At 41.4% G+C, this 19,253-nt stretch overlaps 1 protein-coding gene across 1 annotated transcript; it reads right to left on the bottom strand.

Moving 5' to 3' along the window:
- Nucleotides 1–9,574: 9,574 nt before the first annotated feature.
- On the bottom strand, nucleotides 9,575–10,371 carry LOC147608799 (major strawberry allergen Fra a 1.06-like). Its single transcript, XM_086788201.1, has 2 exons — nucleotides 10,098–10,371; nucleotides 9,575–10,001 (listed from the first exon to the last, which is right to left on the bottom strand). The coding sequence occupies exons 1-2, from the start codon at nucleotides 10,294–10,296 to the stop codon at nucleotides 9,688–9,690; spliced, it is 513 nt and encodes a 170-aa protein (XP_086644327.1). The 5' UTR covers nucleotides 10,297–10,371; the 3' UTR covers nucleotides 9,575–9,687.
- Between the last annotated feature and the right edge of the window lie 8,882 nt (nucleotides 10,372–19,253).

The following is a 19,253-nucleotide window of genomic DNA, read 5'->3' as shown; positions in this document are numbered from 1 at the left end:
TTTTTTCGATGCTTTAGAACTAACCTGAAAATCCCCTAAACGTTGAAATACCCGTCGAAAAAAGCATCCAAATAGAAACGTCGAAATAGACGCCGAAATAAGCGTCGAAACAAGAGTCGAAAAAAATAATTTTACCATGCATTACGTCCTTTTCAACGATTATTTTGACTAACATTCCGACTACTATTTCAACGGTTATTTTGACTGCTATTTTGACTATCATTTAGACTCTGTTTTCGATGGATGCGGGAAACTTTCGACGCTTATTTCGACGCGTGAAGGTATTAAATTTTTTTTGGCATAATGGTGCATCCAGCTACAGTCTTGTAACCGGATGCACCATTATGCCAAATTTATAGAGTACCAAAGGCAAAAAAAATTTGGCATAATGGTGCATCCAGCTGCTGCAGTCTTGTATACTGGATGCACCATTATGCCAAATTTATAGAGTACCAAAGGCAACTATACTCTGATGTGAAGAATGGCGTGAATTTGTTGAAAAAGTTAGAGAGAGTGCCATAACGTTTTCAACATTACAAAGTAGGTACACAATTCACACAAGTGCAAACAACGGCCAAATTATATTGCAAGATGTGAAATTTACATATCAAGCTCTGACGAGATAAGCCAAAATTTGCATACAAGCTCAAACAAAGATGTGAGCTAACCAAAATGTGTATGTATAAGGGGAAAGACATGGTCAAGGCCACTCCATGCGGAGCTATCACTTAGGATCAGGCATTGGTCCCTGCTAAAACCATACAAGACGCTTTTTTTTGGTATACCAAAACAATGATCTAACATGACAAGGCAAAGAAAGTATACAGATCATAAGGTTAAGGCTTGCCGCACTTACCATATCTACAATGCACCCCCAATTGAGGTTGGCGCCTTCTCACTCAAGCTTCTCCAAAAGAAAGGATGTGTTATGGCGGCGGCGAGCAATGTCCTCCTCTTCTCCCGTGGCCGGCCAACCAACCACTTGATTCTAAAAGTACCAACACAACAAGATAAGCATTGATACTCATTGATACTTACAAAGTAGACATAACATCAAATGACACATACAAGATAAATGTTGAAACTTACAAAGTGGACATGGAATGCATCCCAACCGCCGCTTCCAAGGTGAGAGCTTCCTACGCTCTCCATTCGGGCTTTGGCCGCATCCTCTTATTGCTTGTAGCGTTGGGGATTTTGAGCATGCTTTTGCTTCTCCTCATTCCAATCCTCGGTTCTCATGTACCAAGTCTTCTCACCCCCTGCCTTCACTCTCCTAGTCACATCTCCCCGCCAATGTTTCATGACATCCACCATGTGGTCCTTTATCCACCTTATGGGAACGACATCACTACTACCGACGGCCGGCTTGTACTCATCCTTGATTTGATTTATGACTCTATCTTTCTTGTGTTTATCCAACTTTGGCCATAAAGTCATAAAGTCATTTGCAAAGACAATGTGGCAAAGCTCACAAATGTGGCTCTTCATGTCTTGCCCAACATTATCCAAAACCACGTTGCCATTGATAATTGCCGTTGGCTAAGTGTGGCCTGGTAGCGTAGAATAGCAAAAAAGTGTCTAAGGATAGCTTGAGTGGCCTTGTAGTTTGGGGCGGTTGGGTATTAAGAGTTTATATGCTATGCATTTAATGTCCTTTGGTGTATTCGACATGACATTATTCAAGACATACTTTATGGTTTCTATCTAATTTTATGTTCCATTATCCTCTGTTTAGGTTATAGGGGATCTTCTCTAGATATCCCACTACATTAGTCACATTGATTGTAACATCATTGGTCTTATCGTTCGCCTGTACCCCCCCCTCTCTCTCTCTCTCTCACACACACACACGCGCACGCACACACACACACACACACACACATACACCCCCCCCCACATGTTACCATATTATAGTAGTGATGTGTGTGAACACACTTAGGACCGCCGGGGCACTTTTTTCCTCACTAGGAGGTTTTTTCCCCCGTGCATTGTATATACGCCCATTATCTTCTAGGGCTTGTTATCTTTCATTTTTGGCACTCATAATACACTACTGTGTTGTGCTCAAGCTTCCTCATCTTCTTGAAGTTGTGTGTGCATTCCTGCAACCCTAATTCCAACAATTGGTATCAGAGCAGGCTTCCTCCTCCCGGGCAGCATCACCGGCACCTGCCGCTTCATCTCCTCCGATTGCAACGAGGTTTCACGAGCGTCTGCAGGTTAGTATATGCCGTGGGAAAGCCCGTAGGGCTTGTTCGTTTCAGAATTTTGATCTGAAGTCATTTCGCCCTCCGTTTTTGCATTCCAAGTACTGCGCAGGCAAAATCGTCCTACTGTGTAGATTTTCTGTCAAGATTAAAATCTGCAGGACAAGTGCCCATTCGTCTGTTTTGGGCTGTGCTACATAGCACAGGTCGATTTTATACAGGTTTACCTCTTACAGACAGCATTTACATCTAGTAGTACAGTCATTGGCCATGGCTGACAACAATGATGTATTCCGCATGTTGGCTGCTGAGGATAAGTTGGATGGCACCAACTATCCATTGTGGGCATATATGATGCGACATGTATTGGTAGCAAAGGGGTTATGGAACATTGTGCAGGGTATTGATGCACGTCCTATTGTGGCTGGGAATGCTGCAAACACATCAGAAACAGGTACTGTTGATGATGGTGCAGGCACAAGTGCTGTAGCAGCTGTTCGAGAACCACCACTTTCAGCAGAGCAGATTCGTTGGGATGGTAGAGATGCGCAGGCTCATGCCTTGATTGCGCTGTCTGTCAAACGTACCATTATCCCACATATTCGCTCCTGCAGGACTTCTAAGGATGCTTGGGATGTACTTGCCACATTGTATCAGGCAAGAAATGAGGCTCGTGTTGCTTACCTCCGAAAACAGTTGGAGAATGAGCATATGAACGAAGGTGATTCTATGGATAGCTTTTTGACAAAGATCAAGGATTTCAAAGAGCAGCTCATTTCTGCAGATGAAATCCTGTCAGACAGTTCACTTGTGCAGACTGTTTTGAATGGTCTACCAGATTCTTATCAGGGTTTTGCTTCCACTCTTCGCTTGATGATGAAAGGCAATCCCAATGCCTTATCATTTGAGGAGTTAGTTTCTGTTTTGCTGCAAGAAGACCAGTCAAGGCAAAACAGGAATATTATGCGTGTCGCAGATCAAGCTTTCGTTGCTAGTCAGAGAAGCGGGAAAGGTAAAGCTGGATTTTCTTCTAGTAAGCAAAAATCTGCAAATGCTGCGCAACCAAAGAAGGAAGACAAAGATGAGAAGAAGGGTGACAAACAGAAGACATTTTGCAAGTACTGTAAGGGAAATGATCATGTCATCAAAGCGTGTCCTAAGCTGGCTGCGAAAGAGGCTAAGAAGAAAGAGGCTGGTATGGCTGTTGCAGATGCCTCTCCTTCTAACAATGAATCTGCTAATGTTGTGCTAGATACAGAATGGGCATTCAATGCGCAGTGCAGTTATGACCCATCTTTGCATGACACATGTATGTCTGCAGTAGATTCAGATGTATGGTACTTTGACAGTGGTGCCACTAAGCATATCACCTCGCAGCGCAGTTTATTCACTTTCCTTGAGTCTGCTCCCACAGGGAATACTGTCACTTGTGCCAATAACTCCTCTTATCCCGTTGAAGGAGTTGGAAAGATTGTGCTGAATGTTGCAAATGGCAATACCTTTACACTTTTTGATGCATTGTATGTGCCAGGGATCAAAAAGAATCTGCTGTCAGTCTCCGCATTTGCCAAAACAGGTTTGGTTGTAAAATTTGTGGATGACAGATGTACTGTTCATGATCTCTCTTGTGGTGACATCATTGTAGCATCTGGTTCACTATGTCGAGGGCTGTATAAGCTCAATATGGATGGCAAATGTGTAGAGGATTCAGCATGTGCTATTATGGATACGCAGGCTATTTCAAATGCAAAACTGTGGCATGCACGTTTTGGTCATCTGAATTTTGCAAGTTTGCTGCGCCTGCAGAAATCTGAAATGGTGTCTTCTTTGCCTAAGCTTGAGGCACCTGTCAAGCATGTTTGTGAGGGCTGCATATTGGGTAAAATGCAGCGTGCTTCCTTTCCCAAAGATGGATCAGTGAGAGCTGAACGCAGATTGCAGCTTGTTCACAGTGATGTTTGTGGTCCCATGCAAACTCCATCATTTGGAAACTACCTTTACTTCGTGACTTTCATTGATGATTTTACCAGGCATGCATGGGTATATCCTTTGAAGGCAAAGTCCGAAGTGTTTTTGTGCTTCAAACAGTTTTTGGTTATGGCTGAAAATGTGTCAGAAAGTAAGATGGGCACCCTCCGTTCAGATCGAGGGGGGGAGTATATGTCTTCAGAATTTAATGCATTTCTGGCTGAGCGTGGGATAAAACACCAATGTACAGTGCCGTATACACCACAGCAAAATGGTGTGGCTGAGAGAAAAAACAGGTCTCTCATGGAAATGGCAAGATGTATGGTTAAGAGTCAAAGTCTACCACATGGTTTTTGGCTTGAGGCTGTCATGTGTGCCACTTATGTACTAAACAGGTGTCCCACCAAAGCATTACAGGTTGTCACTCCATATGAGGCTTGGCATGGCCGCAAGCCATCTGTTGGCCATTTACGTGTTTTTGGTTGCCTGGCATATGCATTAGTGCCTGTGCAACATCGCAGAAAATTGGATGACAAAGCTGTCAAATGTATTTTTGTTGGATATAGTGCTGAGAGCAAAGGCTATCGTTTGTATCATCCACAGACAAAGCGCATTTTGGTTAGCCGTGATGTTGTATTTGTGGAAGATGCAGTTCAGCCCTTGGTTTCATGTACTAAGGAGACAGATATCAGCTCACGTGATGTCTATGATACATTGTTGCCTCTTTTCAGTGGTGCACAGTCAAGTGCAATACCTCATGAGGCAGTTTTTCAGCCTATGCAGGTTTTAAATGATGGCACAGATCAGCCTATATCTGATGCAGATGTGCATGATGCACTTGAGGATGAGAGACAAGAGATTGAGGGCTCTAGGAATATGCCTAGATGGCTGGTGCAGACTTTGCGTGACAGCAAGTTGGATGCCCCTTTGTCTAGTCGCACTCGTTCTGGCTCTCATGGTGCCTCTTATGCGTCAGATTGTTATGCATTGGCTGTTTCTAGTATGTGCGATGAAAGTGAGCCTGTTTCATTTGATGAGGCACAAAGTTCAGAAAATTGGATGGCTGCTATGCAAGCAGAATACGATGCTATTATGAAGAATGGTACATGGTCTTTATGTGACTTGCCCCCTGGCAAGAAGGCCATTGGCACTAAGTGGGTATACAAATTGAAGCGTAAGCCTGATGGCACAGTGGATCGCCATAAGGCTAGGCTTGTTGCAAAAGGTTATGCTCAAGAGAAGGGCATTGATTTTGATGAGACTTTTGCTCCCACATGTCGTATGACCACTGTTCGTAGCATCTGTGCATTAGCAGCTCATAATGGTTGGAATGTACATCAGCTGGACATAAAAACTGCGTTCTTAAATGGAGATTTGCATGAGGAGGTGTATGTATCGCAGCCTCGTGGTTTTGTTCAAAGAGGGCAGGAAAACAAAGTGTGCAGGTTAAAAAAGGCTTTATATGGTTTAAAGCAAGCTCCACGAGCTTGGTATGAAAAAATACATGCATATTTGACTGCACATGGGTTTCAGAATAGTCCAACAGAAAGCACTTTGTATGTTAAACGTGTGGATGGTGTACATCTAATCATTGCTCTCTATGTCGATGACATGCTGCTCACAGGACCAAATGAGAGTCATATTGCTGATTTTAAGGCTGATTTGAATGCCTCTTTTGAGATGTCAGATTTGGGGCATTTGCATCATTATTTGGGGATACAATTTAAGCAGTGTGATGGAGGTATTGCTTTGTGTCAGACAAAGTATATTGAAACATTGTTGCGGAGATTTGGCCTTGAAGACTGCAAGCCTATTGCTACTCCAATGGAGACAGGTTTGAAGTTGAGTCTTCATGATGCTGGAGATCACTTTGATGTCACACTCTATCAGACAGCTGTTGGTTGCCTCATTTATGTATGCATTACGAGGCCAGACATTCAGTTTGCAGTCTCACAGGTGAGCAGATTTATGCATAGCCCAGGCATTAAGCATTGGCAGGCAGTGAAGCGTATCTTTCGCTATTTGAGTGGTACTCGGCATCTTGGGTTGTTTTATCCCAAGGGGGGATCATTGCCGCCAGATTTACATGTTTTTTCAGATTCTGACTGGGCTGGTTGTTATGACACACGCGTGTCCACGAGTGGTTTTTGCTTCATGCTTGGAAGCTCATGCATATCATGGTTGAGCAAGAAGCAGCCTACTGTGGCCACTTCTAGTTGTGAAGCTGAGTACAGGGCAGCTTTCACAGCTACGGTTGAGTGTGTGTGGCTCAGACGCCTTATGGCTGATTTGGGTGTTGGGCAGCCATCTGCCACCACCATCTTCACTGACAGTCAGAGCGCATTGGCAGTTGCGCGGAACCCAGTGTTCCATGCTCGTACGAAGCACATTGAGGTGCACTACCATTATGTCAGGGAGAGACTCTCTGCAGGAGAGATCAGTTTGGCTTATGTGCCAACACAGGATAACCTTGCAGACCTTTTCACAAAGGCTCTGCCTCGTGAGAAGTTCGAAGCTTTTCGCAAAGCTTTGGGCTTACTCCCTTTTGTGGATTCGTCCACATAGCTAGACACTTCCCTATACATGAGTGCTAGCTCTTGTTCACCGCATCACTCCAGGGGGGATTTGTTACCATATTATAGTAGTGATGTGTGTGAACACACTTAGGACCGCCGGGGCACTTTTTTCCTCACTAGGAGGTTTTTTCCCCCGTGCATTGTATATACGCCCATTATCTTCTAGGGCTTGTTATCTTTCATTTTTGGCACTCATAATACACTACTGTGTTGTGCTCAAGCTTCCTCATCTTCTTGAAGTTGTGTGTGCATTCCTGCAACCCTAATTCCAACACCACACACACACGCACATGGGGTGGATGACCCTTTAGTCTATTTCTTTCTTTCCCTTCTTATTTTTATATATAACCTTAGGAAAAAGGGAATTAAGAAATAGTCCTCTTTTGAGATTCGTGCGTCATCCCTTGTTTAGGTAACTGTGTGAGTAGTTGTCACTATGATGGTGTCAACATGTCATTGCTTCTTGCTAATAGTTTTTATTCTTTTCTCCTTGAGGAGCTCCAGCTAGGTGGTGCTTAATTGTTTCAAAGCCTGTAGCACCATCATGGATCCTCTAAACTTTAGAGCATGTTCTTTCCTTTACAATCTAAATAACTGGACTAGTGCAATCCACCTATAAAACAACAATCATGAAGCCTTTAAATTCTAGATTTTATGACTATTGCAATCCACCGAAACCATTAGTGATTGGTTGATTGATATGGAAGTCAACCATTATGTATGGGGAGAGAGCGGGGCATCATGCCAAAAGGAATAGAGATGATACATAAACCAGAAATCCTTTATTTAAGTATATAATATTCACAGCCATGCGTGTGCGCTATAAGCATCATGCCATCCATGGTGTGAGGACTTCATGGTGGGTAGAACATTTTACTTGGTAGCGCAGCCGCGCTGCTGAAGTTGGCGGTAAGGTAGGCTTCCGTGGAGCGGGTGGTGGGGATGGACGCCTCTTTTTAACTATGGTGGAAGTGGTGCTCTCCGATCCTCTGGAATTGGAGGGTGTGTTGCACCACAGCATGGTGGGGGTGTCAGGCGTCCGCCGCCACCTTTATGGTGTGAGTGAATGAGTGCCATAGCTTCCCAAGCGTTCCTCCTTCCACCAGCCTCATCTTGGCCACAAGTCGGGCGCAGAAAATACAACTACATGTGGAGAAAATACAGCTGTACATCTGCACAGGCACCTGTCTGGAAATTTTTATAAATTCCAGAGGGCGTCTATATATGCGTCTATAATGGATTCTATAAGCGCATCTATACCCGTGTCTATAAGCGCGTCTATAGACATGCTTATAGAGGCACTTATAGACGCACTTCGGTAGACACGATTTTAGACGCGATGATAAATGCGCCCATAACATTTTAAACCACGTTGTCAAAACGCATCCATAAACACGCCTACATTCGCTTTTCCTTGTAGTGTCACAATGCTTCAAAAAGTACCTAGTGTTACTTATAAGTTAGCTTTGCCAAAAAGCTCTAAAGTTCATCTAGTTTTTCACGTCCATAGACTGAAGAAAAAAATTGGGAGATGACGATAATCGCGTCAGTCTAGAGACCCTAGTAGAACTTATGGAACCCCCATCCTTACCACACGAACTAGAAAAAGTCTTGGATTTCCAAGAGAAAAGAACTTGACACTCTGTGTACAACAGGAGTGTTTAGTCAAGTGGAAGGATAGACCAGAAGAAGGTTCTACTTTGGGAAAAGGTACGCACACTCAGAAAGGTTCCCAAATCTTGTTTTTGAGGAGAAAAACTCCTCTTAAGGGGGGAGTAATGTCATGACAGCAGTAGTTTTGGGAGCCTAGAGAGCTCAACCGTCTGGACAAGGCATGTGCGGGGCTCAGTGGTGGTAGCTAGCATGGCCAAGCTAGAGGACACGTGGTGGAGCGCACTAAGGTAGTGTTCACAAACAGTTAAGGGGCAGTTGGCTAAGTGTGGCCCGGTAGCCTAGAATAGCAAAAAGGTGTCTAAGGATAGCTTGAGTGGCCATGTAGTTGGTGTGGTTGGGTGGAGTATACAAGAGCTCTCAACCCTCTTTCCGGTCAGGGCTGGCCTAATATTTGCAATCCTATCAAGAGTTTATATCTATGCATTTAATGTCCTTTGGTGTATTCGACATGACATTATTCTCGACATAGTTTATGCTTTCTATCTAATTTTATGTTCCATTATCCTCTGTTTATCCCACTACACTAGCCACTTGATTGTAACATCATTGGTCTCATCGGTCGTTTTAGCCTGCCCTCCCTCTCTCTCTCTTTCTCTCTCTCTCTCTCTCTCTCTCTCTCTCTCTCTCTCACACACACACACACACACACACACACACACACACACACATACACGCACATGGGGTGGATGACCCTTTAGTCTGTTTCTTTCTTTCCCTTCTTATTTTTATATATAACCTTAGGAAAAAGGGAATAAGAAACACTCTTATTTTGAGTTTCGTGCGTCATCCCTTGTTTAGGCAACTGTGTAAGTAGTTGTCGTCAACATGTCATTGCTTCCTAATAGTTTTTATTCTTCTTTTTCTCCTTGGGGAGCTCCAGCTATTAGGTGGTGCTGAATTGTTTCTTCAAAGCCTGTAGCACCATCATGGATCCTCTAAACTTTAGAGCATGTTCTTTCCTCTCCAATCTAATTAACTTGTGTGACTAGTGCAATCCACCTATAAAAAAACAATCATGAAGCCTTTAGATTCTAGATTTTATGACTATTGCAATCCACCGAAACCATTAGTGATTGATTGATTGATATGGAAGTCAACCATTATGTAGGGGGAGAGGGCGGGGCATCATGCCGAAAGGAATAGAGATGACACATAAACCAGAAATCCTTTATTTAAGTATATAATATTCACAGCCATGCGTGTGCGCTATAAGCTTCATGCCATCCATGGTGTGAGGACTTCATGGTGGGTAGAACATTTTAGTTGGTAGCGCAGCCGCCGAAGTTGGGGTTGGCGGTGAGGTAGGCTTCCGTGGAGCGGGTGGTGCGGATGGCCGCCTCTTTGTAACTATGGTGGAAGTGGTGCTCTCCGATCCTCTGGAATTGGAGGGTGTGTTGCACCACAGCGTGGTGGGGGTGACAGGCGTCCGCCACCACCTTGATGGTGTGGGTGAACGAGTGCCACAGCTTCCCAAGCGTTCCTCCTTCCACCAGCCTCAGCTTGGCCACAAGTCCGGCGCTGTCAATCTCCTCGTACTTCACCTTAGCCCACGTGAAGCCGTGTTGGACTAGAGCTGCGCCAGAACAATAATATCGTCCCAGTCATATGAACATTTTAACTTAATTAGACGCAAACCACACCCCACCGCCTGCTCTAAGCGTGTACTTACTTGATTTGTTGGCTACTTTCACCAGCCAAACGCTGCCTGCTTCACCCGCCGCCCCTTCCACCACCTCCGCGCATTCGAAATGCTCCGGCAGCGCAGCCACGACGGTCACGTGGGCCTCCTCCACCAGTGCCTTCCACACACGTGTTACCGGGTGCTTCACCACCACCTCGAATTTCAGCTCCTCGTCGTAAGAAGCCATGAGTGCAGTAAGTGTAATTGTGCTTGCTGAGCTTGAAGACGGCTGGGATACTTTCTGCGAAATTAATGAAGACCACCCGCACCCATGCTTAATTTATACAAGTCTCCACCTAGTTCAACGTCCCTTTCACAAGAGGACACACACGTCCGCCATGCTCTCAATTATATATATTCTCCCACCACCACGATTACAAAAGATGGGCAGGCCATGACGGAGATGAACTTTATAAGATGCCTTCGCTGCTGCTCCGGAAGTTCCGTGCTCAAGATTTCTTTCTCGAGTTCTTTTGCATTATCCTTAGGATACCTTAGTAAAAGTAGGCCTCTTTTTTTTTTTAGGAGATACCTTAGTCTATACATTTCCGTATCAAACTAAAAGTAGGCCTCTCTTTTTAGGAGATACCTTAGTCTATGCATTTCCGTATCAAATTAAAAGTAGGCCTCTCTTTTTAGGAGAGAGTTCCATAAGCTATGATGATGACACGCTTTTGTGTCTCTCACCTGTAGACACCACATCTCTTGAGCATGCGCATTTGCTATGATCATACACTTTTGTCTCTCTCAACTGTAGACACCACAGCTCTTGAGGGTGTCAATATGCAGTAAGAAGCCCATACAGCATGCGCATTACCTATGGATATTATCTTAGATATATCCCTTTTGTAATTTTTGAGATGCTAAAATACCCTTTCCGTATATGAGACATGTTTACTTTCTGAATTTACAAACCCCTTGTATGTATGGTTTTTCCCTAGCAATAGCTATACTAATTCTATGCTCTAGAAAATACCATAATGCTTGGGAAATTCTCATTTTCCCATGGGTGCTTGATATGTGTCCAATTTATCATTAGATTAAGAATCGACCTTTGTTTTGGTGTGCTAATGAGTAGAAGAGTGCTAAGGTGTCCCAAAAGGCTACACCAAAAGTCTGAATGTACCAAAAGGCAACGTTTGAGATACTACTAGAGTAAAGGAATGATGAAGAACTCCTTTTCTTTTAAAAAAAGAAACACAAATCTTTTGAAATTTGAACTTTCAGAACCATTTTAATTTACTAACATCTCTCTTATAAGGAATAGGGATCCAATTCCATCTCCTATACAGAAGAATACTGAGAGCTGAGTGCTTTTCACATGTTTCTATTTTTCACCCTTGTCTTGATGTTGTTTGAAGTCTTTCCTATGCTTGTGTTCTATGGAATTATAGATCCCATAGCTCTCGAGAAGGTCAATACGTACAAAGCCCATATTGCACATGAATTCAACAAGGAAAAAAAATAGGGGCTATTTTAGAGGGGCCTTTGATATTGTCATGCTATTTCACTAGAAAATAGGGCCTTTAGAGGGGCCTTGATATTGTCATGTTTTTAAAGTTTTAGGTTCATATATAAATGATTCGCTAACCCATCTATACTTATACTATTTTCGTGGTATCTTATTTTTTACCCTGAACTTCAAGGGAAAAGTGAACAACTCCTTGTCTAAGGAATTCAAGGGAAAATTGAATAACTCCATACCTATGGATTGTTATAGGCTCCAGATACACCTATGTTACAAATTTGAGTTCATAAAGTACTCCTTCTATTTAGAACTAAGAAAATAAAGCCCCTTATGTTGAAGCTTTTTGAAGTCCATAAGAAAATAAATACCCTTATGTTGAACTTATGTGTTTCCTTCCACATTTTCTACTAAGCCCCTTATTCATAGGTTTACACTAAGGTTGCATTTTAGGAAATCCTAGCACATGTCATACTTTACAATTATTTCTATTGACATGTGTTACTTTCATGCATATTGTATAGAAAGGAACTAGCATTAATTCTTGATGAAGAGTAGCGCTACAAATGGAAATGCAGACATGTTGAGAAAATGGCTAGGATAATGCATCCATATTATCTTTCAAATAAAGAAGATTTTAAGATGATTCTCATAGTATACTCATCATTACTGAATGTAGACATGACTAGTATAATGCATCCAATTTATCCTGGGGATATGTTGATAGAACATGCCTACAAGAATGCATCCAATTTATATTTCAAATCCTCATGCATAAGAATACCTCTTTGAAAATATGCCTAAAGCATAGCCTAATGCATGCATTAAAGCACGTATAATCCTTATACAAGTATAATGCGTAAGTATATGAATAATCTTTCTAGAAGCCCAATGCATACCCTAATGCAAATGATTAAGGCTTATGCATACCAAAATGCAAATGCATAAATGTTTATACATAGTCTATACATGCATGCATAAGGCTTATATATAAGCCTAATGCATAGGGCTAATGAAAAATCCATACGGCTTATGCGAAATAACCTAAATCATAAGGCTAATACATGCATAAGGCTTATGCTTAAGAGCCTGAAGCATAAGTCTTTGCATATCCTAATTCATGTTGCATAACCTATGCATAAGTTATACATAGCTATATATAGGCACAATACAATACTGTGCCAAATAATAAAGTAGCAGGACATAATTTATTGCTTATTCATAAGCTATATATAATCCTAATGCATAAGCTATGCATAGGCACAATACAACCAAATAAGAAATTCCCAAATCATCCAGAGTGGAATAATGTTCCAATTAATAAAGTAGGAGATGATTTTTTATTTCTTGTCACTTGCTCTCATGAAGATGGGTTTATAACATGTAGAAAAATAAATCTATGTTAAACAAGTAGCTTTCCATTATGTATAAAACACTCTATGAATAGAGCCCTTAATTATGCATAATAAATATACACATATAGATATCTCGTCCATAATTAGCTCTATGTATAAATAAATCTCATGCATAGAAAACAAGAAAAAAAAATCCCAAGCGTATAAATAACATGCCAAAATTGTTGTTATCAAACAAGAAATACAAAGTCTTCCCAAGGGTACAAATAACATGCCAAAAAATAAATTAAATAGGCATACTTCAATAGCAAATGTCAAACCTACATACAACAAATGGTTAACAAGAAATTCTCATAGACGATGTTTTTTTGGTGGAGTTGTGAATTTTTATTACATATGGGAGTAAAAAATCCGTATAACTAAAGTGTACTAGCTTACCACCTAGATGTAGAACACACATTGGTAGATTTTCTAGATTACCCCACACCCACCTCATTGTTGTTGATGAGGGCATATCCCTCCTACCAACATTATTTTTTATTTCTTGTGCCTTTCTCTTGTCAAAATGATTTATAAAATTTAGATAAGGAAATCTATATTAAGAAAAGTGCTCTTCATTATGCATAAAGGTCTCTAATTGTAGAGCTCTTAATGATGTATAACAGGTTATACACATAAAGAGCTCTCATGTGCATAAAGAGTTCTATGCATAAAGATCTCTAGCTCTCTTCCAAAGATAACAAGAAATAAAAAATCTTCCCGAGGGTACGATAACATGCAAAATAATAGACGTACCTTTTTAAGTGCACATAAAGAAATTTAATGTTAATCCTACATACAACAAATGGTACAAAGGAAATGGATAGCAAGAAATTCTCTAAAATATTATTTATTGGTGCTTCTGTGAAATTCTATACATGAGAATGAGAAAAAATTAGATATTCCATGTGAAATTATATTACAAGGAAATAAGAACAAATTAGAAAGTCCATATAATAAAAATAAACTAGCTTAACAACTAATACGCAACATATTGATATAATTGTTTGTAATGTTGATGCGCACCTCATTGGTTTATTGTCTAGGTTATCCCACATCCACCTCATTGTTGGTGATGAGGAGATATCCCTCCTACCTTTAAAAAAAAAAAATATTGTAGCTTTCTCCTATCAATATTATTTCATAACATGTAGATAAGGAAATCTGTGCTAAGAACATAGGTCTTAATTTTGCATCAAAGACTCTAATCAAGAGATCTTAATGATGCACAATAAGCTCTACACATAAAGAGCTCGCATGTGCATAAAGAGTTCTATGCATAAAGATCCCTAGGTCTCTTCCAAAGATTACAGGAAATAAAAAATCCTCCAAAAGGTATGAAAACATGCCAAATAATAAAATAAATAGGCTTACCTCTTTAATTACACCTTTAAAAATAATGTTAAACCTACATACAACAAATGGTACAAAGGAAATGTTAAACAAGAAATTCTCTAAAATATTATTTATTGTGATTTCGTGAAATTCTATTACATGAGGAGAAAAAGAAATTCGACGCAAAATTATAATATAGGGAAATTATAACAAATTAGAAAGTCTAGATAATAAAAAAACACTAGCTAAGTAGCTAATATGAAACGCACATTGATAGACTTATTTGTAAAAATTGATGGTTCTCTTCCTCTTCTCTCTTACATGTTCATGCGTAGGAAGAAATGTTAAGAGAAGAGGACCATTTCTTATGGTAATCCATTATTGCTATGAATGATACATGAGTACAACTCACATGTTGAAGTGATCTACACAAAGTTTATGCTCAGGCTTGCCTTCGCTAACTACAAGAGGTGGGGCCATTATCCACGCTTTTTTCGATGCTTTAGAACTAACCTGAAAATCCCCTAAACGTTGAAATACCCGTCGAAAAAAGCGTCCAAATAGAAACGTCGAAATAGACGCCGAAATAAGCGTCGAAACAAGAGTCGAAAAAAATAATTTTACCATGCATTACGTCCTTTTCAACGATTATTTTGACTAACATTCCGACTACTATTTCAACGGTTATTTTGACTGCTATTTTGACTATCATTTAGACTCTGTTTTCGATGGATGCGGGAAACTTTCGACGCTTATTTCGACGCGTGAAGGTATTAAATTTTTTTTGGCATAATGGTGCATCCAGCTACAGTCTTGTAACCGGATGCACCATTATGCCAAATTTATAGAGTACCAAAGGCAAAAATTTTTTGGCATAATGGTGCATCCAGCTGCAGTCTTGTATACTGGATGCACCATTATGCCAAATTTATAGAGTACCAAAGGCAACTATACTCTGATGTGAAGAATGGCGTGAATTTGTTGAAAAAGTTAGAGAGAGTGCCATAACGTTTTCAACATTACAAAGTAGGTACACAATTCACACAAGTGCAAACAATGGCCAAATTATATTGCAAGATGTGAAATTTACATATCAAGCTCTGACGAGATAAGCCAAAATTTGCATACAAGCTCAAACAAAGATGTGAGCTAACCAAAATGTGTATGTATAAGGGGAAAGACATGGTCAAGGCCACTCCATGCGGAGCTATCACTTAGGATCAGGCATTGGTCCCTGCTAAAACCATACAAGACGCTTTTTTTGGTATACCAAAACAATGATCTAACATGACAAGGCAAAGAAAGTATACAGATCATAAGGTTAAGGCTTGCCGCACTTACCATATCTACAATGCACCCCCAATTGAGGTTGGCGCCTTCTCACTCAAGCTTCTCCAAAAGAAAGGATGTGTTATGGCGGCGGCGAGCAATGTCCTCCTCTTCTCCCGTGGCCGGCCAACCAACCACTTGATTCTAAAAGTACCAACACAACAAGATAAGCATTGATACTTACAAAGTAGACATAACATCAAATGACACATACAAGATAAATGTTGAAACTTACAAAGTAGACATGGAATGCATCCCAACCGCCGCTTCCAAGGTGAGACCTTCCTACGCTCTCCATTCGGGCTTTGGCCGCATCCTCTTATTGCTTGTAGCGTTGGGGATTTCGAGCATGCTTTTGCTTCTCCTCATTCCAATCCTAGGTTCTCATGTACCAAGTCTTCTCACCCCCTGCCTTCACTCTCCTAGTCACATCTCCCCGCCAATGTTTCATGACATCCACCATGTGGTCCTTTATCCACCTTATGGGAACGACATCACTTCCTTGATTTGATTTATGACTCTATCTTTCTTGTCTTTATCCAACTTTGGCCATAAAGTCATAAAGTCATTTGCAAAGACAATGTGGCAAAGCTCACGAATGCGGCTCTTCATCTCTTGCCCAACATTATCCAAAACCACGTTGCCATTGATAATTGCCGTTGGCTAAGTGTGGCCTTGTAGCCTAGAATAGCAAAAAAGTGTCTAAGTATAGCTTGAGTGGCCTTGTAGTTTGGGGCGGTTGGGTGGACTATACACGAGCTCTCAAGCCTCTAGCAGTCGGGGCCGACTTAATATTTGGAATCCTATTAAGAGTTTATATGCTATGCATTTAATGTCCTTTGGTGTATTCGACATGACATTATTCAAGACATACTTTATGGTTTCTATCTAATTTTATGTTCCATTATCCTCTGTTTAGGTTATAGGGGATCTTCTCTAGATATCCCACTACATTAGTCACATTGATTGTAACATCATTGGTCTTATCGTTCGCCTGTACCCCCCCTCTCTCTCTCTCTCACACACACACACACGCGCACGCACACACACACACACACACATACACCCCCCCACACACACATGCACATGGGGTGGATGACCCTTTAGTCTATTTCTTTCTTTCCCTTCTTATTTTTATATATAACCTTAGGAAAAAGGGAATTAAGAAATAGTCCTCTTTTGAGATTCATGCGTCATCCCTTGTTTAGGTAACTGTGTGAGTAGTTGTCACTATGATGGTGTCAACATGTCATTGCTTCTTGCTAATAGTTTTTATTCTTTTCTCCTTGAGGAGCTCCAGCTAGGTGGTGCTTAATTGTTTCAAAGCCTGTAGCACCATCATGGATCCTCTAAACTTTAGAGCATGTTCTTTCCTTTACAATCTAAATAACTGGACTAGTGCAATCCACCTATAAAACAACAATCATGAAGCCTTTAAATTCTAGATTTTATGACTATTGCAATCCACCGAAACCATTAGTGATTGGTTGATTGATATGGAAGTCAACCATTATGTATGGGGAGAGAGCGGGGCATCATGCCAAAAGGAATAGAGATGATACATAAACCAGAAATCCTTTATTTAAGTATATAATATTCACAGCCATGCGTGTGCGCTATAAGCATCATGCCATCCATGGTGTGAGGACTTCATGGTGGGTAGAACATTTTACTTGGTAGCGCAGCCGCGCTGCTGAAGTTGGGGTTGGCGGTAAGGTAGGCTTCCGTGGAGCGGGTGGTGGGGATGGCCGCCTCTTTTTAACTATGGTGAAAGTGGTGCTCTCCGATCCTCTGGAATTGGAGGGTGTGTTGCACCACAGCATGGTGGGGGTGTCAAGCGTCCGCCGCCACCTTTATGGTGTGAGTGAATGAGTGCCATAGCTTCCCAAGCGTTCCTCCTTCCACCAGCCTCAGCTTGGCCACAAGTCGGGCGCAGAAAATACAACTACATGTGGAGAAAATACAGCTGTACATCTGCACAGGGAGCTGTCTAGAAATTTTTATAAATTCCAGAGGGCGTCTATATATGCGTCTATAATGGATTCTATAAGCGCATCTATACCCGTGTCTATAAGCGCGTCTATAGACATGCTTATAGAGGCACTTATAGACGCACTTCGGTAGACACGATTTTAGATGCGATGATAAATGCGCCCATAACATTTTAAACCACGTTGTCAAAATGCATCTATAACACGCCTACATTCGCTTTTCCTTGTAGTGTCACAATGCTTCAAAAAGTACCTAGTGTTACTTATAAGTTAGCTTTGCCAAAAAGCTCTAAAGTTCATCTAGTTTTTCACGTCCATAGACTGAAGAAAAAAATTGGGAGATGACGATAATCGCGTCAGTCTAGAGACCCTAGTAGAACTTATGGAACCCCCATCCTTACCACACGAACTAGAAAAAGTCTTGGATTTCCAAGAGAAAAGAACTTGACACTCTGTGTACAACAGGAGTGTTTAGTCAAGTGGAAGGATAGACCAGAAGAAGGTTCTACTTTGGGAAAAGGTACGCACACTCAGAAAGGTTCCCAAATCTTATTTTTGAGGAGAAAAACTCCTCTTAAGGGGGGAGTAATGTCATGACAGCAGTAGTTTTGGGAGCCTAGAGAGCTCAACCGTCTGGACAAGGCATGTGCGGGGCTCAGTGGTGGTAGCCAGCATGACCAAGCTAGAGGACACGTGGTGGAGCGCACTAAGGTAGTGTTCACAAACAGTTAAGGGGCAGTTGGCTAAGTGTGGCCCGGTAGCCTAGAATAGCAAAAAGGTGTCTAAGGATAGCTTGAGTGGCCATGTAGTTGGTGTGGTTGGGTGGAGTATACAAGAGCTCTCAACCCTCTTTCCGGTCAGGGCTGGCCTAATATTTGCAATCCTATCAAGAGTTTATATCTATGCATTTAATGTCCTTTGGTGTATTCGACATGACATTATTCTCGACATAGTTTATGCTTTCTATCTAATTTTATGTTCCATTATCCTCTGTTTATCCCACTACACTAGCCACTTGATTGTAACATCATTGGTCTCATCGGTCGTTTTAGCCTGCCCTCCCTCTCTCTCTCTTTCTCTCTCTCTCTCTCTCTCTCTCTCTCTCTCTCTCTCACACACACACACACACACACACACACACACACACACACATACACGCACATGGGGTGGATGACCCTTTAGTCTGTTTCTTTCTTTCCCTTCTTATTTTTATATATAACCTTAGGAAAAAGGGAATAAGAAACACTCTTATTTTGAGTTTCGTGCGTCATCCCTTGTTTAGGCAACTGTGTAAGTAGTTGTCGTCAACATGTCATTGCTTCCTAATAGTTTTTATTCTTCTTTTTCTCCTTGGGGAGCTCCAGCTATTAGGTGGTGCTGAATTGTTTCTTCAAAGCCTGTAGCACCATCATGGATCCTCTAAACTTTAGAGCATGTTCTTTCCTCTCCAATCTAATTAACTTGTGTGACTAGTGCAATCCACCTATAAAAAAACAATCATGAAGCCTTTAGATTCTAGATTTTATGACTATTGCAATCCACCGAAACCATTAGTGATTGATTGATTGATATGGAAGTCAACCATTACGTAGGGGGAGAGGGCGGGGCATCATGCCGAAAGGAATAGAGA

This window comes from Cibotium barometz, chromosome 52 (assembly GCF_041138505.1).
Source record: "Cibotium barometz isolate CiBa-2024 chromosome 52, ASM4113850v1, whole genome shotgun sequence".
Lineage (NCBI taxonomy): Eukaryota > Viridiplantae > Streptophyta > Polypodiopsida > Cyatheales > Cibotiaceae > Cibotium > Cibotium barometz.
The sequence above is the reverse complement of the archived record's forward strand: the minus strand, read 5'-3'. Positions and strand labels throughout refer to the sequence as shown.